Source organism: Ptychodera flava, chromosome 1, assembly GCF_041260155.1.
Source record: "Ptychodera flava strain L36383 chromosome 1, AS_Pfla_20210202, whole genome shotgun sequence".
Taxonomy (NCBI): domain Eukaryota; kingdom Metazoa; phylum Hemichordata; class Enteropneusta; family Ptychoderidae; genus Ptychodera; species Ptychodera flava.
This window is the reverse complement of record NC_091928.1, coordinates 47,045,687-47,069,805: the sequence shown is the minus strand read 5'-3', so window position 1 is coordinate 47,069,805 and position 24,119 is coordinate 47,045,687. Positions and strand designations below refer to the sequence as shown.

Sequence of the window (24,119 nt, the reverse complement as noted above, 5' to 3'; positions counted from 1 at the left end):
AACATCGGGCATAACAGGCATAACTTACTGAGAAGCCCCGCCTGCAATTTGAAATAATTCAACTGCAAATAAAATCGCTGCGTCTACAAAGGCACACCGAAAGTTTCATCGTTTCTGCGACTGTGTAGGCAGCTGTAAGAAGAAGTCCTTTTTTGTTGTCTATGAGATATAAATTGTCAGCTTTGTTTTCCCGCGGATTTTCCTTTGATGACGTGCGCTACGCGTCGAAAACCACCCAAAGACAAAGGGCCATTTACATGTCTATAATGACGGCTTTGTTGAAAAAAGAAATAAAACATTCGCGCCAAAAGTCGACCAGGTGGTTCGGTTGAATGGCACAAGTATCGGGTAATTGATCCGTAGGCCAACATGCAGGTAATCCCCCGGTAAATATCATTCAGTACAACTCTAGGGCCGGTTACACGTGAGTCCAAGAAAGATGAACACACACCACCAAAGGACAGGAAATATTTCCACTGTAACACTTAGGCTGTCCTCTGATAACAAACGTTTCATGAACAAATATTATAAATCTATCAGGAAGGGGTGACAAATTCCCATCGTAACTAATAAACATTAGATATGTGTGCGCAGCGCACATGGCATCGTGCCAAAGCCAGCCAGCGGACGTACTGTCTAATTTTGTCACGTGGTCATCGCGGGAAATTTCCATCACATGGCTGATCAGGTAACATCTAACTAATAACATTTAACTAATAAAGAAGACAGTATGTCGACCGCGCATGTCGTGAAACTTTAATTCAGGCCAAAAAAGTTTTTGAAGTGGAGTGCAGTTTGTGTATTTTGGTTATTTAAGAGTGGAATGGCATTTTACTACTAATTTGAAAACCCAAATAGCCAAATAATAAGTATATAATTTGTGAAGGGGGGGGGGGTGTTACATTTTTCTGAAAGTAAAATTTAAGTTCTGGAAAATCCGGGCGCGAAAAAGGAGGTTTAATGATGCACAGACTCACATACAGTAGTATATACGTTGCTTGATGACACACATCACTAAAACGAAAATGGAAGATATGATGAATACAAAAATATCTATCAAATTATTTTAGTATCGTCAACTGCCTAATATGTACCGTGTCTTTTTAAATTTAAGTATTTGAATAATTCATGCTCTCTCTATTAGCAATCTATATTTTTCGGCTGAGTGAAAATGAGTCGTTAACTTTCTAACGTGTATTTTAATGTCAAACGTTGCCAAAAAGGCACCCGCGACTCTTTTAGTATTAATGTTATAAGTTTATCTTACACGCTTTTGCATTCATTCATAGAAAGTTCCCTTCGTACGTGTGCCTGTATTTCATTACATAGGGGTGGGTAGCCTATCTGTTCCAACAGATCATTGATTAACACGTTTTTATGATTTTAAATGAAATATTAGGCATAATTTTGTTAAATATTATATGAAGATACACAATTAAAGAATGTCAGAAAGAAAATTCACGATTTTTTTGAATGATAAGGTTCAAATTTCATGCTACCATACCTAAAAAGAATGGAATGACTAATGAGCTATAAACTCAAGTATTTGCATAACACTTCGGTGAATGTGTGTCATTCTTGTTGTAGTAGCACATGCTGACCTATCGTGTTTGTAGTCATAGCTAAAACACAGAGGTCCGAGAAAACATGGAGAACTCAGCCAAAACGGTCGAAGTCTACCTCGACGAGAAGAATCGTCAAAGCGACGACCCCGAGAAACACGAAGAAGAACCCCAGCAAGAAGAAAGAGAGCAGTGGATAGGAAAGGCCGATTTCGTTTTGGCCTTGATCGGCTTCTCTGTAGGCTTGGGAAATATCTGGCGATTTCCCTATCTTTGTTACAAGAATGGGGGAGGTAAGATATGGAATTTTGGATTTGTTGTCGTCAAATTGTAAGAATTTAAGTCGGGGAGGGGAGATAACCGCTGTTGATGAACAGTTCACGAAACGAAACCAGTGTTTGTTGATGTTTAGCGTTCCAAATTTTTCGAGGTCACGTGGAGGGGCCAAGTCACGATCGATGAAAGAACGCGGTCATTTTGGTTATGGCATGCGGTCGTGGTTCAAATGTTTAGGTCCATTCCCTAGAAAGTTTACGGCCTCATGATAACCAAATTAGGCCTGGGCTAGGGCAGAAGCTGCTCTTACAGGTCAAATGTTTGATTCTGTGTTAGAAAACGCAAACCTTTTCCAAAAATATTCGCCGGCTCAACGAAAAGCAAAGATGTTGGCAGGTTCGACCCGGCGCGGCATTTGTCATAGGAATTTGCCTAACAAACCCATTGTTATCATTGATCTGCACTTTCAAGACAGTATTTAGCGGGCTTTTTTCACAAGAAGGAACGCCTAAAGTTGAAAATGACTGTCTTTCGAAGCGAATCATACGAAGCATTTTTAATGAAAAAAGTAGTTTTTTGAACCGCGACTTCGACTTGCCGAGGCATATCCCACATTCATGTCATAAACTTAGCCTTTGAACGGAAATTTCACCGCAGACGACGATTTTTTGCAATTTTCAGTGCAAAACAAGCATAGATCGCTGCAAACATTTTGAGCGGTGTGCATGTGCTGTCGACAACCGGCATAGTGGAAATTTCCTCGATGACGTGGGCGGGTTCACACGTGATGACAACATACACACAGAGTTCAAGCGAATCCATAATTATGTTTATGATAAACGCGACTGCAGAACAAGTAAATTATGGCAGCGCGAAGGGGTTCGTTGTTGCGCACGGAGTTGTTGTCGATTTGCGTTGTTGGCCGGGGGTTCATCGGTTTGACCTAAATTTGGACAATGCAGAGGTTGAAACGATGAAAGGAATGCTGAATAACAGGCTCTGTGCCTCGATCGCGTTTATTTACTACGCGGCATACATGCAAGTGATCAACCAATCGCCTTCTTTGAAATCGCATTTCCACGAGCGATGCATGTCTTGTCGCGCAGGCCAGTCCATGCATCGGGACGTTGTTTATCGCGACCCTTGGCGCAGATTATTTCGGGAACGTTGTGTTTATCTTGGCACTAAAAGTAGTTTGGTTCCGATCAAAAAACTCTTTTTCTATCGCACTGTTTTTGTTTGTGCGCGATCGAGCTCTGTCAGTGCCGGTCGAAACCGTCAGTGAAAGGGGCGCGGCCGTGTTATGTCATGATGAGGAGATTTCCATAAGGCATGCGGCCAGAAGAAGTGAGTCACAGCTAAGGTGGCAACGAGCTGGGAAAGGGGCTACAACAAGGAAAGGGATGGGTAAAGTGACGAACGAGCAAAACATAGAGACTTGCTTGAAACCCTGCCCTTCTTGACTAATGGTTCCTTTGTTGTGACAAAAAAGCACATTTTTGGATAACCTCCATTTTGAGGCTATTGTACTGTGTAGTGTTTTTTCAGAACATAAAATCTAACTTTAGTCAGTGATGATGGAAGTGGTGTGCAAAATGAATTTTTACAGGACATCTGTCCTGACAGAGAAACAACTTACTTTCACATCTTGCAATAAAGTGTAGAAGTACATTGGATCTATACACAATCTACATTCATAGACTGTAGAAGTGAGTGTATAGATCTTCTACCATCTATGATATGATGATATACCCCAGTACACTGTATATTTGAAACCCACAGCTCTGCAGTATTTTTCCCTCCATGGTAGAGGCTGGTATTTTTTATTTGAATTGTTGTGTAACTGGGAATGCTTTTACTGGCCTGTGTGTGTGTGTACTTGTTTGCAAATGGGCTCTCTCAAATATGCCTCTTATTTGCATGTAAAGGCTGTCAGTATTACTGCGTCAAGGTTTTTGTGTTTTGTTGAGGTTACGAGTAATGGCGATGAGGTCTGGCATTGTTAGGAAAGGACCCTGGGTCATGGGAGAATCTGCTGTAAATGTCACTCGGGTTTATTCATGCATATCTGGACTAACTTGTGTGAAAATTGAAGGCCATAGAGAATGTAACGCCCACATCATCTGTGCAGGGCCACATAACTTTATCGATAATATAGTGTAAGTTTTCAGGAAGCCATATTGCTGTCTATTTGCTAGGTCTGAACTGTGTACACAAATTTGCCAAGTTAGGGAGCTAGTTCCAGGTATTCAAAAATGCTTGTTTTCATGCACTCTTTGGTTTATTGTGCTGCTTGTTTCTTCATATCCAAAACTGCACTGCTTATGTACAGGCCGTGGTGAAACCACAAAAGTCAAGCGCCATACTTCTTGTTTTTTGTTAGAAAATGGCGCGCAAATGTCCGTATTTCTATATAATCATTTATGAGCATTGTAAATCAGTGGCCAATGAGAAGAGAGGCACTTCTGCACTCATAAAATGTAAAAGAGCTGTGAACATGAGAGAAAATTGGGCTGAATTTCTATTAAATTCTCTTTACAGAAATGATAGAGTCCCCTAATCAAACATGATCACTCATTTTTGGTAAGATGTATGTTTGAAACAGGTCTGCCTGTCAAACTTACAACTCTGGTTTCAACCAAACATTCAGAGGGGTGTCTGGCTATTCCCTCACTGCAAACTTTCAGGCTCACAGGTTTCCCCTACCTCCACTGCACATGTCTTGATCTCCAGTGAAGATTTTTGATCAGTTTATTTCACTGGCATGACAACTGCTGGTATAATCTTATCGGGCATTTCACATACCCTATCTCCGTGTCCTTGCTGGTAAGGGCTTTTGTGTAACAAAAATAGGAGAATCCAGGTTGACATAAGTGACAAGGTATCTATAAGTCTACAAGAAGCCAAACAGTCCAGATAAGATTGTCCAGGCATGTTTGATTTCTTGTCAAACAGTAAACCCACGAAAAGTGGAAATTTCCAACGTGAACTCTGACAGCGTACTTTAATTGTCCACCTGTCTCCAGAACAGTGGATTAATTGTCAGTGCTGTGTGAAGTTTTCTCGTAAAGGGCTTCATAGAAACCTGTAAATTGACAAAAAAAAATAATTGTGTACTGAAAATAGGGCTTGTCAGTGTTGCCATATAGGTGAATAGCTAGGGTTTGGCCCTAGTGACCTGTTGGTGTCATTCCAACAAAAGTATGCGTTTTTCCTGCCACTTCCAACCTTTTGAGGGAAAAAATGCACCTTGCAATATACTGCTTGTACAGAATATGGTGCGATTTGGGAACACTAATGTTCTTGTTCTTTCAATTTCAATTACAGCAAAGTGGAACTGTCTTCTTAAGGTGTGCTTGCCATATTTTTATGGCGTTAACATGTATTACGGATTAGTTGTCGATTTGGCGTCTCTTGTTCCTCATCCATTTTGACTCCAAATATGTCAATCTGACACGGGTTCACACTGTCTTCCTGTTGCATTCCAACTTTATCCCAGGAAATGACAAACTGAAATTCTTCTGTGTTTGATCTTGAAAAGTTCCAAAAAGTCTGAAAGCCAGCAGAGCTGCCTTCAGTTGATGTTACAAGAACATGAAATCTGGTTCAAAAGACAAGGAAAACTACGGAACATGAAGTACCCGATTCAAAAGAATAATTTTGTTGAGCTGTTGGGGAAGTGAAGCGCTTGGTCTTGTAATTCGTAGGCCAGCTCAAGGTTGGAGCTTAATCAGTTGACCCGGAAAACAGCTGAAAACTGACATATTTATCAACAAAGATCTTCAAAATTCAATTCGGCTGATCCAGTTCTAATTTTAACCATTTCTACTTACCTCAGAACATTTCCATCTGTATGCATTGTTGTATATCAGTTAAACTTTAAGCACCTGTCACACTAATTTTGGGATGGGGGGGGGGTGTCAGTAACTTAAATTTCCAATCATCTTCCCCCAAGCCCAGCTTGGTATATAGTCACCCTCTGTCCCTCCTTTCCATCAGCACAAGGTCTGCATCAAAATCATTAATGTCAGTACAAAAACTGAGGGTGGCGGGGAGGGGGCTCTGTCTCCCCTTTTGAAAAAGTCGCTGTTTTAGAAGTGTAATAACAGAGTTTTTGAAACTGGCTTACTCGGAAGTGTGTGTCATAGCAGCCTGTACTTACGTTGATTTTCAAAATAGTTTTGAAAAGTGCTGCATGATAAGTGTCGAATACTTCCACATTGCAGTTTTGTGAGTGCTTGGTGGGCGACTGTATTGTTTCAAAAAACATTTCTGGCAGAATGATTAATTTTACATGAACAATATTCAATAAGCGTTGAAGCCCTGTGATTTAAACAAGCAGTGGCTAGACAATCAGTATCACAATATAATTGGCGAAAATCACATTTGGAAAAAATTTCCTCATGGCCCCTTTTGCTGGTCACCAAGCAAATTCAATGCAGAGAATTATGTTTTTGTGACCAAGCAGACAACAAGAACATTGCATTGTATGTCAAAGTTGATACAAACATGTTTTATTTACCATGAGCACGTGGGTTTATCCAATATAATCAATACCTGACAACAAGCCAACTTCTAGAGTTTACATAGATTTCCAAGTTTGTGCGATTGACTGCTATGTTAATAGATCTAGACAGTTGTATGTCCTTAATCGGTAATCCCAAAATATCAACAGATGATAAGAATTGTATCTCTGTGCAATGAGGATGTTCCTTCATGAACACTAAGAGATGGTGCACCTTGCCTATCTTAATCGGTTTGTAGTCTTTCAGATAAGATAGGAGGATGAGTCTGGTCAAGTGATTGTGATCTTCTTTCTGCTACATGGCGTAAAATGTTCATCTACCTCTGGGTATGTTGCCCCAAAGTTAATTTGACACATTGGTCAACAAGAGCAAGTTTCAGAAAATTTCAAGGAAATTGCTACATCGATGCACATTTCAGAAATCAGAAAAAAGTTGGAAGAGTACCCAGGTTTCAAGCGGTATCGAGCAATTACTTGATTTGAGTCCATTACGAGATAAGCATTTTCCTCTTCATCCCAAACACGATGATGATGATGATGATGGTTCTGTCCTAGTGTATTTGCTTGCTCAGATGATGACAAAGTGTGGTGATTCAACGGTCTTCTGTGCTGACCAAATCTTAAAATGCTTTACAGGTTTTGGCTTTTGTCACTCAACAACTCATGAGCTTGATGGTCTTATTGTCAGGAGAAATTTTCATATTGTACTGCCTGCTTTAACTCTGAGAGAAAATTTCATGAATTCTTCATCTGTAAATCCAGAAATCACCCCTAAGTGTACATTGAGCTTGAGCAAATTCTTTGATTTGTTTGTTGGTGTGTTTCATCATAACTCCAGTAATCCAGTCATACATATTTATCCTGACATTTACATTTGCTCAGATAGTAGTATACAAGATTGCAGGTAAAAATGTAGTTGCAGATGAAAAATTAAAAAGTTTGTCGATAAGATTCTGAAAATATTCCAGTTGTGTTGCCAATTCAGATTTTTGCCAATATGTAGTCGTCATAGCTTGATGGTAGGCATACTTTTTATCACAACTGGAAGTTGTGATATAGAGGTGGTTTCAACCGGTGTTTGATGTCGTCCATTTCCGTAAACGACAAAAAGTCAAAAACTGCTGAACAGACTGCGTTGATATTTGATACCGATACATAGACTGGTTCAAGGTTCCAATTCCGAAAAATGGAGCCAAACGGAGCGCCGGTTAGATAGTTTTGGGAAATTTCTAACCCCCCTTTTTATCTAATTGATTTTAGGGGTCTTTCATATATGTAGTTTTAGAATGTACACCAATCCTGCATTGTGGACTGTTTTATGAGTTGTTGAACAGAAATGAGGTTTTGATGAATGTTAGAAATATGCAGGATGGCTGATTCGAAGTATAAGAGATTTCTATGGTCTTTTGGGCATCAAAAGCATTAAAAAAAACATATTTCATAGTTTAGATTCTCACTTTTGAGATGACCCTAGGCATTTGTTAAGTAAACATCCTTGAGTCAATATACAGACTTTGACATTCCAGAGATTAAGTATCCACAACCTCACATGTTACAGTCTTTCACTACAATGGTATGGCCCAAACCCATTGTTATCAATGGAGAGTGTGGACCTGTCTACAGGAAATTGGGGTGAACAGGTTAGACAATGACGTTACAAGTTGTAGGTTAGTTATCAAGGTAGCACCAGCATAGAGTCCTGAGCATCTGTCCATGTGTTCTCACAGCAAATTACAGGGAAAAAAATTATTTGAGAAGTTTCTCTCCTTTAAATAGAAGTATATTACAATTTAAACCTGTCATGGATAGATTGCTCTCAAATGATCTGAAACACAGTTATTGCCCATTAGCAACAAATCTATAGCACGATTTATGTAAAGTTCAAGAACTTACACAAGGTATTAGACAAAAGATGACCATGACTTTGCTACTTTTCAACATTTATTTCAATCAGATTTCCCCAGCTTAGTGTATAATTTTGTAATCTTAATTACTGTCAACTTAGCTTTACTAACTTATTCATACCTCATTATTCTTACACTACTGTTATACCTTATAACCACAAAATTTCAAGAGATGCATATATAATTGTCACTAATAACAACAATTTACAAATATGTCTTCTGCTTTTTCTCCATATACATATACATGTCTTTTTTCTCATAAAAATGAGCTTAAAATCGCAATGTGAAAAATAGTCTTTCAGCTATATGTTGCTCATTGACTTCGTGGTCTGTCTAATTCACAGTGAGTGTGGTTGTTGATAAATGCCGATAATACTAGGCGGTCATTATGTCCAAGCGCCATTGGCGGTATTTTTAACATAATGACCATAGGTCATTATCACATCTGGAAGTTGTGATATAGGGTTAGCTTCAACGGTGGTGGACAGTGTCCATTTCCGTAAATGACAAAAAGTCAAAAACCGCTGAACAGACTGCATTGATATTTGGTAGAGATATTCAGACTAATTCCAAGGTTCCGATTCTGAAAAATGGAGCCAAACGGAGCAGCGGTTAGATAGTTTTTGGAAATTTCTAACCCCCCTTTAACTAATTGATTTTAGGGGTCTTTCATATATGTAGTTTTGGAATGAACACCAATCCTGCATTGTGGACTATTTAATGAGTTGTGGAACAGAAATGAGGTTTTGATGAATGTTACAAATATGCAGGATGGCTGATTCAAAGTATCAGAGATTTTCATGCGCTTTTGGTAATAAAATTGATAAAAAACAACATATTTAATGTTTTAGATTTCTCACATTTGTTATGACCCTTAACATTACAGACTTGATGACATAACTAGCTGCTGGACCTGTTTACTGCGCGCATTGATTTAAAGACAAAGATCGTTTTATTTTGTAATAAGGACGTGTGATTTCGTAAAACATAGTCTATTAGCCTGGAAATGTGATTTGTGCGAATATTGCTTACCCCACTGACAAACAGTGTGGTTTGAAAATGGCTGGAATCCGCTACTTCGGTACTTTGTTTTCTGTGTGCATTACTGACAAACTCCAAACCGCAGCACCTACCCATTCAGTATTTCATGTACAGGTGTACCCAGAGATAGAGTAGTTTCACAATGTGCCAGTTGTGATCAAGTGCCATTGGCGCTATTTTTATGGGCATCTGCCGTATTCTTAAAGATATTTGAAACTTAAACAAGCTTTAAGAAACCTTGAAGATGTAGAGCCTTTCACCTAGGAAATGCCCTTTCAAATAAAGAATTTAGTGACTGAAAACTCAGAGAATTTGAAGTTTGCAAATGTGCCATTTTTTCTGAAAGCTGACGTTGTTGATGTACGATGTAAGGTAATGTTTTGCAGCAGCAGTGTTTTGTAGCCAATGAAAATATGAAATACATTGTTCATGAAATGCCAAGAAAACTGCAAGGTCACGCATGAATAATCATGTGCGGAAACAAAAGTAAAGCTTTTGCTCTTATCATAAGGACAGCGACCAGTCTTGTTGAAAATAAAGTATATTAACTCGCGTTGTTGTCAAATTTATCAAGTTTACAACTTCATTTTGTCATTTGATGTTTATAAAATGTCAGAGACTTGACTGAATTGATAAACTTCACAATGGCGTGCATGAAAGTAGCCATGATTCTAACAGAGATACGCACGTCACGCCATGGCATGGAAAGATGATAATTTAGTAGCTGTCATAAATTTTATCTTCCAAAGCTGGGCCGAAGTGCACAGGTTATATGATCCTTGTTTAAACACTCCGTCGGTACGAAAGAAGTGCAGCTTTATAAAGTTTTTTTAGTGAAAGAACAACCTGAGTGTTTATGCATGCAGAACAGTTTGGAATTATTTATTGCAAATGGCACTGTGTTGGCCAAAAGTGCTGCTTCTGAACCAGCCAACTGAGACCCAAAATTGTTTCAGAGTTGTAGTCCGTGACAACCATATGGGTATAGGTTTACTTGTGAAGTGATCACATTGTAAGGGAAGATGAAACAAGATAGCTATGAATGGCCTAGCAGCTACAAAAAACCCCTCATCTCCATTTCTCAGCACATCAATGTAGGTCTATCCGTCCTAGATTGAAAAACAAGAGAATATTCCAAGGCTGGTGTACGGGGAGTTAATCTTTGTTCACCCCTGATTTGCTGTGAATTGATCTACATTCACCACTGACAACAATTAGTTTGGACCAAACCATGGTGGTGAAAGGGTAAAACATGTTAAATTTTATCAGGAGAAGAACATTTCAGGATTAATAGATTTCAGGTTAATGACTTTGGCAGATCCTTAGTCATTGAAAAATGATGAGTCATTTGCTCCTTGAATGTCCAAAAATGATTCACCCTTTCCAATTTATTCCTTGGATATTCCGTAGAAAGTGTTTGCTTCTTCGTATCTTGGTGATATGGTTGCATTGTTATCCCAAACGTGACTCAGGCCGATTTGGAACGCCCGTTCCTTCCCATGATGCACTGATAATTTGCATGTCAATTCTGCTGTTTACAACATTGCATGTGCGACAGCTGCAAAACGATGTTTTTGATCAGCCCTCGTGTAGCAGTGACAAGAACCGACAGCACAGATGTAGTAATAAGAGTGCTTTCATGATTTCTACTGATGTCAACTCAGCCACACACAACATAATTTGTCAACACAACGAAAGTTCGTGACCTTTTCGTAAGGTCAAAGGAGGCCATGCTCACTAATATGAATACATTATATATTCACAAGAGTATGTATTTATGATCAAAACAGCTGATGATATGAGAATTAAAAATATTTTTGGAAGATCTGAGGATTTCAATGAAAACCTTGAGTGGGTCAAATCAGGCTTAACTGTGGCAGCTGGCTTTTTGAAGGTCAATAAACCCATGACCGGGTTCGATAATATTACTGCATGAAACAATAATACAGTGACAGTCTACAGCTGTGAGTGCTACACAACAACAAGGGACATACCAATAATGACAAGGCACTTACGATCAGAAAACATCCGCTCGTTTATCAAAAGAAGAAATTTCAGACCAGCTTGTTTGTGAGTTTTTGATTTTCAAAAGTATGGAAAACATTGCACTTTGGTGGTTCTCTTGTTTTGTGAAACTCAATAGGGGCTGGAATTATTAGGAAGACATAACAAAGAAAACATTTTTGTACATAAAGTTCAAAATTTTCAAGATTTCGGTGAGAATTTGGACAAAAGTTTAGTGTGCATTGTTAACTGTAACAGATGAACAGGTAGCTGTCACCGATTTGATTGATGCATCAGTTTAAGTTGGTGCAGGAGAAATTTTGCTCTGTTGACGTGGATGGACGAAAACCTTCGTAGGCTGGTATGACCATTGAGAATTTGAGGTCACGCTCCCCTTGACTTGGTCCATGATCAATTGGAACCTTGCCATGCTTTGCAATTTTGTAGGTCGGTACTTTTGATACACACAAACCAAGCAACTCTTTACCTTTTATTTTCATTCAGTGTGCGTAACAGCCGTGGACTATCAGATTTGCCGGTACAACCAATAGAATGGCTCTGATTGGGTCAGATGACCAGATCCACCCAATCAGAGTTTGTTACCTTGATCAGGCAGTTTGAATGGGTTTGGCAGAGCATCAAGTGGCCTAGGGAGCGTGTTGAAAAGTTGACCTTAATTGGAAGCGCTGATTGACAGGTCAAGGTTGTTGATAAAAAAAAGCTATAACAGACACTCCCGTCCTTTGTAATTAATTACGTTAATTAGTGCTATGAGTGAAATAAACGTCAGGTCAGATTTTGGAAATGATTTCCGGATACTAGATTTTAATCTTTACAAGTGTGATGGGCAGTTTTCTTTTCTAAAAAATGAGATATTCTGAAAGAAAAAGATCAACAGATCAAGGACAGCTTTTCAAAATACACTGTAATGTCAGATTAGTGAAGGGTTTTTGTGTGGTGTGTGTTTTAATGGACAAGTGCCAACCTTCAAACACTCCGGATTACAATCTAATATTTCTCTTGCTGGCTCAGGATATGGTAGTGGACCTTTTGAATTACAAAACAAGGAGGGGTTGCAGCGTGTCTAGTGAAAGTGAAGGAAATGGCTTATCTGAAGCAGAGTGTATAACACCCTGGTTGTAGTATGCCAAAAATCTTTCTTGAAATCCATTTCCACTGTGGTATAGGCAGTAATGTCGTCAGTGCTGGAAACTCGATATGCTTACACAGGGTCCTTGAGACAAGTCTTGCATTGCTATGGAGGGGGTTGGGGAGGGGTGGGGGATTCAGCAGAGCAGAGCTGGGTGATTGTTTGTGGAATGGGCACTTCAAGTTGGTATTCTGGGTCACTGTTGAAAAAGAATGTGTAAGGTGTGTAGTACAGTGTGTATTATAATTACAGCAGAGCTAGGTCATCTTCAGTGGGATGGGCACCGGAGATTGGTATTTCGCTGTTGAAAAAGAATGTGGATGGAGTGCACCATTGAAATTTACCTGTGCAAACTTGTGTATTTTAGTACCCTGGGACCTAGGACCTGTGTTTCCAAACAAATGTTTGCCAATTATGGGGGCTGATCTAAACACATGAATGCCAATTTCAAAATGATTTGATTCCAGAATGAATAACACCATAACCTGAAGACAGTTTTTGGGACATGGCTCATATATTCTAAACTGTCCTAATATGCTGCTACCTACATGTAAATCTTGGATAGGGTGGACCAGTTTGCAACTTCATGTATGTTGAAACGCATGAAGACTTTTTGCAAGAATTTGTATATATCGGAAGCTGCGTATTCAACAATTGTGAAATGCTCGGTCATGTATGATTATGTGTCTTGATGGTTTTCAAAAACAATATCTGTCTTTATCATAAGGGAATTCAGGTGACCACCACAAACTTTGACAACTCGTGGTATTATGTGGCTCAAAAGTGGAAGAAACTTTTGCTTGAACATTCTGTAGGGAAACTCTGAATCCATCCCTTTCAAATTAAAAAATCGTGAAACATCATGCAAAATTTTAGAACATTTACAGACTCTTGGAATTTAATAAGGTTGCCATCTGTCTTAATTTAATGGGGAAAAATGTAATTTAATATAAAAATTTTGGATTTTCACAAAAATGAGCTTGCGTGACTGTTTACTTCATGAGCTTCAAAACAAGCTGCCACAAGAGGGTTGTCCAAACAAGTATTGTTGTCTGCATATCTGTGCCAGGCACTTTCTACCTTAACCGTAACTTGTATCAGGTATCCAGGGTACGCAAAAATTGATCCTATTCAACAAAACTTTCCTTTACCGACAGGGTTGGGTAAACGTTATGAGAAAGTGAAAGCCCCAAGCCCACAGAGAAAACAAACCTAGCAATCAGTTTGTGTTGATCAAAGCTAGTGGCAGCATGCTGCCAATTGAATGGCAAAATCAATATATGATGTTTTGCATTCTAAAACTTGTTTTTCTGTGCAGCTTTTGTATGTCTGTTCTTTTTTTGCCCGTGGCTTATTAATGCAGTGTTTTGGCAAAGCTTTACAAATTTGAAAGGTTTTTGACAAAAATGAGAACTGTATGAGAGACTGATGTTGATGTAACCCTTTACAAACTTCCCAATAGCTTGGTTGCAAGCCGTCTGCCACAGTAGCTCTTATTAGTGCCCAACCCCTTTCTGTTGCAACATAATCTGACAATTGAAAAGTGGCACACATGTTCCTTAACAAATTTTTTTATCAATAACAGTGTTTCCTTCCGGTCACATGCACTTCTAACCTGCTTTTCCCCCCATATTTATAATATGCATCCATCTGGCGAATGAAATGCATGGCGCAGTGTACGAAATTAGAAGTTTTTTCATTCCTGTGTGGCCATGTTTTGCAAACATTTACTCTGAAGTCAGTAGAGGTCTGTGGTTATTGCTGCTTCATTGATCTCCAAAAAGTCTTTAACTTATTCATAGAATTTTTTTTTCTGTGTGCAAGATTATTCACATGTAAGAATGTTAATAAATTTCTTAAAATATGTAGAACACAATTTTACATTGAAAGGTGGGCTGGGAAAGTTTTTGAGTTCACACAAGGTGTGTACACCCACACCCCACTGCACCCCTTCCCCTCTTCATTGATTAGAAAAAGTTTATTGAAAAATAGAAAAATTCAGACTTGTTTACATGCGGTGGCAGGGAAATGGCCAACTGTAAATTGTGTAACAGCAAAATACGCAATACTGCGGTGAGAATGAGTAGGGGTATTGAATTGGGGACAGAGACAATGTGAGAGTGGGAAAAGGTTATTGAATTCAGGACAGACATAGCCCATAACCATCCATTGTTATGGAGTTGCTCACAAGGTAATGATATTTACATGACAAAAGAAGTTGAGTGTTTTCACCGGCAATTTCGTTTTTGTCAAGCCTCGTCTCCGCTGACCTTGTTTTTATTTATGGCTGAAGTCGAACTAAACTTACTGAGGAATTTGAAATTGTGAGCAGTTCCCTGGCTTTAAATTCATGGGGACATTTGTCATATGATGAACCCAAAACTAAAGACAAATTCCTTCTCCGTAGTTTCAAATTATCGTGAAAAAGAATCTATCAGTAAGTTTTCGAGCTGGTAAAGACCGCACGAAGTATTCACCATCAATCTTGTTGTTCAATGTATTTCTGTCAGTTATTGTTCTTGTATTTTCTGTGTTCAGTTACAAATTGTGTATTTGAACACCCAAAGGAGATCTTTACTATATTGGATCTTTTTTCCATCTCTTTTTGTAAACAAGCGGCAGTACGTAGTTAGAGGTCAGACAATTATGAGACCGAACTTCTGATTGGTGTACAAGGCCTGTTTGTTGATAATTAAACCAATCAGAGCTCTTGACTGATATGATAATACTGGGCGTTTACCTCATGTTAAGGTGTGGAGACAGTTGCAATAGCTGTAATTCTGCCGAAGGACACAGTAAAACCTTTTCTACCGGTACTATCGTCTTTGTGGTGAAATTTTTCATTTGATGAAGTTAGAAAACCCTTGAAAATATTTGGAAGAGCAGCTATTAGTGTTCAGAAATTTGACCTGTTTGTTACCATGGTCACTAGTAGAGGTACTGGTTTTATGTTGAAATATACATGCAGTGTCTACAGGTGTCTGGTGATCGAAAAAATGTGTGCAAAGCTAATAAAAGTTTAGGTTCTTTATCATCTTTTATCCCTTAGCAAATTGACTATCTGGGCACAACTTTCGAAGGAGAGCAAAGGACTAAAATCACATAAACCAGTCAATGTATACAGCCACTAATTCAAGAACCAGGGATTGAGAACTTCCCCTTTAACCCTTTGAGTGCTAAAGTCAATTTTTGTTGCCCTTAAAAAAATATTGCCGAAAATTTTTTAGTTACAATATTTTTTTTCAGATTTTCCCAAAAATTTTGATCAAAAATTCATGCCAATGAAAAGTTACATCCTTTTGGTCCAAAATTATCAAAAAATCGCTGAAAAATTCTTCAAATTTAGTAAAATGTTGCATGAAAATTTTGTCGGGAAAAATTACTGGACTCAAAGGGTTAAGATACAGTGTGTGCTAAGGCTGATACCAAACAACATCAGTAGGCAGTGAATATCAGTTCGATGGGTTTTGGTCAAGTAGATCATTACCTTTGAGAGTAGTTAAGATAAGAGACAGATAGGCCAGGCCTATATACTTTATGAAAGATAGGTACAGTAGTTAATCAACACTCAGGTGGAATGCAGTGTCTGACATTGTTGATTTTGGCATTGAGACTTGGCAGTAAAGATATGTCACATGTCAGGGATTGGTGTTTGGGATTCTGAAGTGGTTGGCACCACTGTTGGTTTTTGATACACAGTACATCTTTTACTGAAATGCCAATGAAGAGTGCATGTGTAAGGCTACCATGTTCAGACAAGTAATAATACTGAGTTTGGGGGAAAAGGTCAGAATTTTGGAGAATCCTGAAAGATAATTTGACCTATGGCTTACAGATGTAATGAAATTGGTATGGAAAATATAGAGAATGACTGAAGGGGTTGAAGAATGCAAACATTTAGACTTAGAGCAAAAAATTTCTTCGAAATCGTATCATATCATAATATTCATGAGCATGCAAGTAATTAAGTTGAAATCATTCCAGTGAAAAATAGCACCAGTTGAAATACAATACAGGCTATTGTCAGCATAATTGTTCACTAATTGAATTAGTTAATCATCAATTGTTCTGCTGACATCGAGATCATATATCAGAGTGCCATGCTGGTAATGGTCTGGGCTCTATTCATAGCTTGTGAGAAAGAATTCTAATAGTTAAATTTCACACAAAATTTGTGATCTGCGTAAGCGGAAAAATGACAAATGGGGCCATTTTATTTTATTCATATCTGGTAACCTGACATATACGGAAATAATTATATGCAGCATGAGAACATGTATGATAGGAAGATACAAATAAAAAATATATAAATAAATGATGTAAATAATAATAGCAAGCCAGCTAATGTACATATGAATATATAACATTGCTAAAAAAGAACTGAGCCAAACAGCATACCTGCTGTTGTGACAGATGCAGGTATGAGAGACGCACAGTGAATAATTATAATGCCCACTGTGAGGAAAAATTGAGACCAATGCACAACACAATGGCCATAGCTATGTTAATTATCGAATTGCCATGCAGCGATTTTATGGCTGGCATTCCTACTAGATGTCTAATGGTGATGTTTAAAGAGAGGGGTGGATGTTGGTAGGCAGATATTTTGGAGGGAGGAAATTTAATTGTGTATATGAAGACGTGTTGGCTTAGGACAGAGAAGGTTAGGTCTTATGTGGAGTAGCTCTGTTGTCTTCTGGTGCACTTACTGAAACTCTGAAACTGCATGCATGCATGCGGCATTGCTATACATAGTGTTTTGTGGTTGACAATGCAGCATTGCCAGCTAGGATCAATAGCAGTGATACATTGTTCAGTCACACCCAAAATGAAACCCCATCAGGTACAACAGGATTGGAGATCAAACTGCATGAAGCTTTGAATTTTGAAAGTGTCAAGGACGTCTTGTCAATGAGGCAAGCCCAACGTCCTGAATGAATAGAACAGTCCATCCTTTACCCATAGATCATCAAACTTTGGGAAAAAGTTTATGGTTTGGTGTGACTAAGTCTGGAAGCTATCAGACATTGCTTGCTGTTGGAATTTGTCAAGGTCCAGCAGATATATTGTGGTCGTGTAATTGTCATGTAGGTTCACAATAAACTTGCCGTCTTTTGAGCTATTCTGGCCAGTGAACCTGCTCTGAGACCTGTTTGACCCCATACTGAAGGGTGCTTTCTATCTGGCTGTTGCTACATAACATATGTAATCTATAAATATACATATACACTGTATATCAAAGATATGTGAACTAGTTTAGAAAGATGTACTTTTCTGTATCCTCAAATTTCTTGAAAATGGGGAAAGTTAAAAAGGGAGTTACTTAAACATGTTCATGACATTTTTTGGCAGTTTTCTTGCAAAGTTGACATAAAAAGGCATTCTTGTTTGTACTGTATTCACCGCTTCATTGACATATGTATCATATAGCCTGCATTTAAATGACTGGGTCATTTTGCTCTCAATAGATGCATAGTCTTCATTGTTAAAGGGTGAAACAAAGTAGGCATGAAACGCTGACGGTTTACATGTAGGTGTGCATCAATTGTGTTGGATTTGCTCTTCACTTGTTGAAAAGCTTGTTGAAATTCCTCAGAATGTGGTCGTACTTTTGTATATAGAAGATTATGAAATTAAAATGTCGGGACATTTGGTGTGCTTTCAAACTGAAAGAAACCCTCCCCAGGCAACCAGGTGTATTTTTGAGTCACAGAATTCTGAACGTATACTGTGTCACTTTGTTCCATGTCACTGATTGTCTGGAGAACTCTGGAGCATGCTGAAGTGTTTGAATGTTTTAGGATCCCCAGATCTCCCAGTGCATCATGGTAACGTGACACTATTCAAGTTGAACTTTCTGGCTAAAAACTCGCTCTTTCCAAGATTTTAGACAGTTCTTGCCAGAATTACGGGATGCAAGCTGTACAGGAAATGGAATGGAATGCTGAATTTTCAAAAGTGTGTACATATATTGGGGAATTAGAGTAGGTAGGGAAATGCATTGTGGACCTACACTGCAAATTGAGCAGTCAACGAACTCCCATATTCAGTTAAAGTTCACAGACAAGTTTACATTAGCCAGGTCTCTTTGGCTTCAGGGTAAATTGTCTGTATACATGTGTTCCCTAGTGATGAATGTATGTTTTCGTAAGAATCAGTTGCGTTCTTGAGGACATTGCACTGTTTCTGTAAGAATACTTCAGTTGTTGCTTGTAAGTGAAAATGGCAAGAATGTTCTTGAGTAGTTTTAGCATTCATTGCATTGATTTCATACTGTGGAAATCTTGATTCAAGACTCTGAGATCTACAAAGGGTGGCAGGTCATGTGATGGAGGCATTGGTGGTCGGTTTGTGTGTCCTGTGAAAGGTTGACCCACTGTTTTTATACATTTAGATGTTGGATGGAGTACACCTTAGAACACATTCATTCATTGGTCTGACAATGACAAATCAAAAGAAGTGGCTCAATCAGAAATACTCTTACAAGACTAAATTATATAGCTGCTGAAAGCACCTCTTGAGCATGGATCCATTCTCTTTCTTAAGATCCAACATCTGCCACTTTGATAACATTCCTTGCATTCCTGAAGATGCGCATAGTTTTGCTTTGTCTTGCTGGTGCTTGAAAGAGAAATTGATCAGCACTTGAGAATGAAACTCCACTCTGGACGCGCAGTGGTTTGCATGCGAAGCAGGGATAATAAAGCCATGAATGTACTTGTATGAATTTGGACTTGAACATTAGTAGTAAAACAATGGTGTTTGTGTGGTTGATAGTGACATCAGGTAATAAAAATATGATGTTATGCAAAATGCCTCAGAGAGAGATATGCAGGTGTTTTATGGTGTCCAGGGGAGGTGTCATGCGATGGCGCCTGTTTTTTGTGGCAGGTCAACGCCCGGCAATAATTGATTAGTAAAAGTGAGGTGGGACATAAAGATTACATAACAGTGTGTCAGGCCTGACAATGCAACATCCCATGCATGCAAAGCAGTTTAGTTCGAGTGACTGTCGTCTGCTCTACTAGGATGTTTGCCTGTTTGTTCCCAGGACTTGTTTTGTCTAAGTTGATTTGTTGACTTTACTTTGAACGTGATGTCAACATGTGGTTTCTCCATTGAAACAAGACAGTATGTTCTCGGTCGTTTCTAAGTCCGGCAGACTGTTCCTTCCCTTTGGTGGTGTTGCCATGTTTTTGATCCTACCAACTTTTGTACAACTTTCATTTGTGTTGTTTACAAACTTTCCAACAGGTTGTTGCCCAGTTATGTGTGTATTGTAATGGTGAACTGTCCCTTTCTGCCATTTTCTTGTGTATCTTCGTACATTTCTATGAAACTAACAAAAGAAACAGAAATGATCTAAATCAAGTTTTTTCACCCAGGACAGAAATCTCCTACAGGATGACCATTTCAACAGTAATTTATGCCACCCACCCTTTTTCCTAAAACTTTTGCATGGTCCAGGTCCCCCTTCCCCATCTCAGCCAGACACCAGCTGACTTGTAAGATTTGCATACAATGAGACTGACCTTCAATATTACCTGGCAGGTGATTCACAACGTTGGCAGTGAAAGGAAAAGCAGATCATTTAATTGAATCTTGAGGAATTGAATTAATCTTTCACAATAACCTGCATCCTGTGACCTCTGGTATTTTGTCAATTTGCTTTTTTTCCCAGCAGTTCCATACATCTGATGTAACAAGAGTAATATTCTCCTGTCGTAATGAGAGATACGGTGATACCGCACAGGTGGTCCGCATACCAGGGCCCTGTGCTTGATTAGCGTGCTTTACAGTGTGATATTTTACTGCAGGTTTGGTAACTCTAATGAAATTCCGTGGTTGATACACATGTGTGATATCCTTTCCCTTAAGAGCAATAAAACCTGGAAAGCATAAAATGTTTTTTTTTTCAGTCGGGGAAACATGAAAGGCTAGATATATGTTTTCTTTCATGATTGTGTGATGTTGTTTGTACAGCTTCTAATTTTGCAGTGATGGGAGAAAATTAGTCGCAATAAAGCTCTGATATTTTCTGAACAACCCTCAAAAAACTTATACTGGAGCAGCTGACAGAAAACAATCTACAATTGCAGGCTATAAGATACTCAGTGTCTTATAAACTCCCTTTGAGAAGCTGTGAGTAGGACTGCAAACAAAACAATTCCTGACTTGATCCCTCTTTGGACAGGTTGGATGATTCCTCTGCATAGGCTGATTAGCTTGTTGATGTAATAAATCAGTTACAATAGTGAAAAAAATCCTTAATTTGCAAAAATGGATAAAGTAATATATTTAGGGAATATTTAATGATCAGTCTCATTAAAGACTGCCAACCTACTGCAGTAATGTTTCACTAGTATATCTGTAGGAATGGCGTTATCACAAATGCATCATCTATAAAGAGAGATGACACACTGATGGCCTTGAAATAACATTGACCTTGCCCCTTGAACAACCGTGTTTGAAATGCTATGCACCTAAATAGATACAATTCTTGAACCTTGACCTCACTAGAGGTCAAATTGAGAATCTACATGAATTATCTATGAGAGCTGTGTCAACGAGATGTTCACAGAGTGGGCCAGATGACCATTTATCAGCCAAATCAATGATTTTCTATCAATTTAAAATAGTAAGATTTATTGTAATGAGAACATTGAAATTTCAAAAATGATTTCCATCTTCCCTTCCCAAAAAGATAGGCATGATAAATTATTTGTGTTATCTGGCAGTAAGAATATTAAGTGAAAATATTTATCAGTTATCAGATACCTCAGTAGCAGTGCAGTCATACTACAATAAAAATATGTTATTATGTTATAATAATTATCAGTCACTTTCAGAAACCAATCAGAATCTTCATCATTTTCTCTCTGCATAACTTTGTCGAGAGACAGTCCAGGGGACAGTCTGCCCTCTGGCTTGCTACCTGACAGAAGTTCTAAAGAAATTTCTGGAAATGTCTCTGAGTCAGCCCTACACAAAAACAGTACTCAGTAAAAATTTTCTTGAGCGTGTACACTTTTAAGTTAGTAGTGGCACATCAATTTTTACTCATCGTGCACACTGTCTTGAAAGCAAATTGGCCCCCAACAATCAGTGCACTTTAATACTCTTGTACATTGCATATTTTGAGCTGGCCCAATAATTGCCTGTATCAGTCTTGTATGGTTGACAAAGACTGCGTGGTATGCATGTCACATAGTTAATGATATTTAAGATGCTGTTAATATACTGTGTACCTTGAACTTTTGGGATCGTGGCATCCGACAAATCGCCGCTCTTGACAACCCCAAAGGCACATGCCAATGAAGAGCGGGCTATTTAGTATGCTGCACCCACCTGAGAGACATGTACAGTATGCATTCTAAATTTCCGCTCCTTTCTTTTCGCATTTCATTCCCATCCTGTCAGCCTTCTGTGAAAAATCTGCACTCTTTACACCACTAAAATAGTTAAAAAAACACACTCGGACAGTAGTCATTTACGCAGTAAAGCTGATGACACAAGTATAAAGCTTGAGAAAAAACACATCATTAGTCTTTGAAATAAATATGTTTTCTGTTCTAAAGATACTTCACTTCAAGTTTTGACAGCTTGAAAAGTTCATATGAAAGAAGCCAAGGATGTTGGCCACAAAAGGTTATGTCAGACATTTAAACAAACACAGTGTCAAACTGCGCAAAGTATGTTTTCTGGCTCTAGAAAGTTTCTGTACAGCTGGTAAACATCAGAGGTGATAGGATTGCTCGTCGATGATGCAATTACTAAAATCACAGCTGATGACCCCTAGTGGCCAACTTGCCAAAATTATGAAAGTGCGATTTTGATGTGAGACAAGACTTGAAAGAGTAACCTGGGCATTCAAGTTAACAGGCATTCCTTCATGTATATGATAATGATAAAAGCTTCAAAGGTCTTGTATTGGCTGCGAAAATTCAAGGTTTGCTTTACGATCTCAAAAACGGGGATAAGTTACAGTAGAAAGGCTTGACTTCAAATATACTGTATACTACTTGTATATTGTTGTGAAAGTCAGGTTGAATACATCTACATAGCTTGTGTGTAGTCTGGTTAGGTATACACATGTAATTGTTACTTTGTTCAGTGCATTCAATTGAAAAATGATGTCAATTTGAGCGCAATTTTAAGTAATTACTGATAAAGGTTGTTTGCAAGAATAAGTTGTAGTTGCCATTCTTTGAAAAAACTTAAGGGTAGGTCATTGGGCGTCATGAGACGCTGGAAGAAGCTATTACAATGGGCCTTGGGTTTTAAGTCATGCTCTAATGGTTCAGAAGACATTGTTTGACTGCGTTGTCGATGGGGTAGAGGTTGTAACCCAAGCATGAGGAAATGTGAAAAAAACAAAGCAATCAGAATAAATGACGCATTTGATTTTTTGTTGGTCCTTTTAAAGGAAACTACAAGGTTCTAATTGTGCCAGACAATTTCCTTTTAGATAATTTTGAATGATGCATCAATGTCGACCCCCTCCTGGTTGGAAATGGTGTTAATGACCCTAAAGTACATTGCAAATTTGGTAAGGGTACATTTCCCCCCATCAAAGCCAGAACATCAGGTGATGTTTTATATTTAGAAGGGAAGAAATCTAAATTTTGCTTTGTCAGGAAAGTTCGGTCTCGTGGGAACGTTGTCAAGTTGGATCACAGGTGAAATGGAGTCAACAGTTTTTATCTCATTAGGTCACAACAGCCATTTATAAATGTCATCTGTTTTTGCCTGCATTTTAAAACTGTTCTCCTGTGGTGGTGTGATTCTGGCAAGGTTAGCTGTGGGATTTTGATGCTTTTCTCTTATGGTAGTTTGAAATGGCATGACTGCCTACCTGCTCATAAATAAAGATCGTAGTGTAATTGATAACTGAATCTGTTGTGCGAAGGCACTGATCCTTGGTTGTTTGGCTCAGTAACAAAGGAAATGTCATAGGGCATTTTTAACTGTCTTGTCGCGAAGGTCACTTCATATGTGCTTCAATAACTTTATGAGAGATGTCCGGAGTCATTTATAAATTTGTAAGTGAATTCCAAGGCTATGTACATGAAACAAACCCCAAGGGTACTTTTTGGGTGTGTTCTTAGAGTAGAATACAAATGGTTGAAATCAAATTTTTCTTGGTAGTTTCAAGCAGTTTTGAACAATCTGTATTTGCTGATTTTTCTCTTGTTTTGCGATATGACAATTGACCAGAAATGAACACTCTATTTTGATACCCCCTCCTACCAAATGGTTATTTTTATTCGCACAATGAAATTGGATATGGCTGCATGTTATTGCTTTTGAAAAATTTCAGTGTCAACAAGCTAGTGGCAGCTATTCTAAATTTGGTGTCAGTTTGACAAAAAGTAAAGATTTGTTTCCCAGCAGTGATAGTCTTGAAAGATGACCACAGGCAGTTCTGGTTATTTTTCCATCTCTTTTTTTTCATGCTTTTTCTAAACTACATTTGATAACTGCTATAGCCAAAATAAGAATTTGCCAGGTATTGATAGCACCAGGGGAAGAAATGTTCTCATGAAATAGGTTTCTACATGTAATGCTAGCGGAGAAAGTTGTGCAAGATCTTGAACCCCTTTGAAAAGGGGTCGTGTGTTCCAACTAGTACTTGAAGCTAGTCTATATATTTAACA

At 38.4% G+C, this 24,119-nt stretch overlaps 1 protein-coding gene across 1 annotated transcript in view; it reads left to right on the top strand.

The window, feature by feature from the left end:
• The first annotated feature begins 1,562 nt into the window (after window positions 1-1,562).
• Window positions 1,563-24,119, top strand: part of LOC139139504 (sodium- and chloride-dependent GABA transporter 2-like) — a 40,901-nt gene continuing 18,344 nt past the window's right edge. The window contains exon 1 of the mRNA XM_070708420.1: window positions 1,563-1,855. Within this exon, the coding sequence (XP_070564521.1) occupies window positions 1,648-1,855 (208 nt within the window). The 5' untranslated portion in view covers window positions 1,563-1,647. The remainder of the gene's footprint in view (window positions 1,856-24,119) is intronic.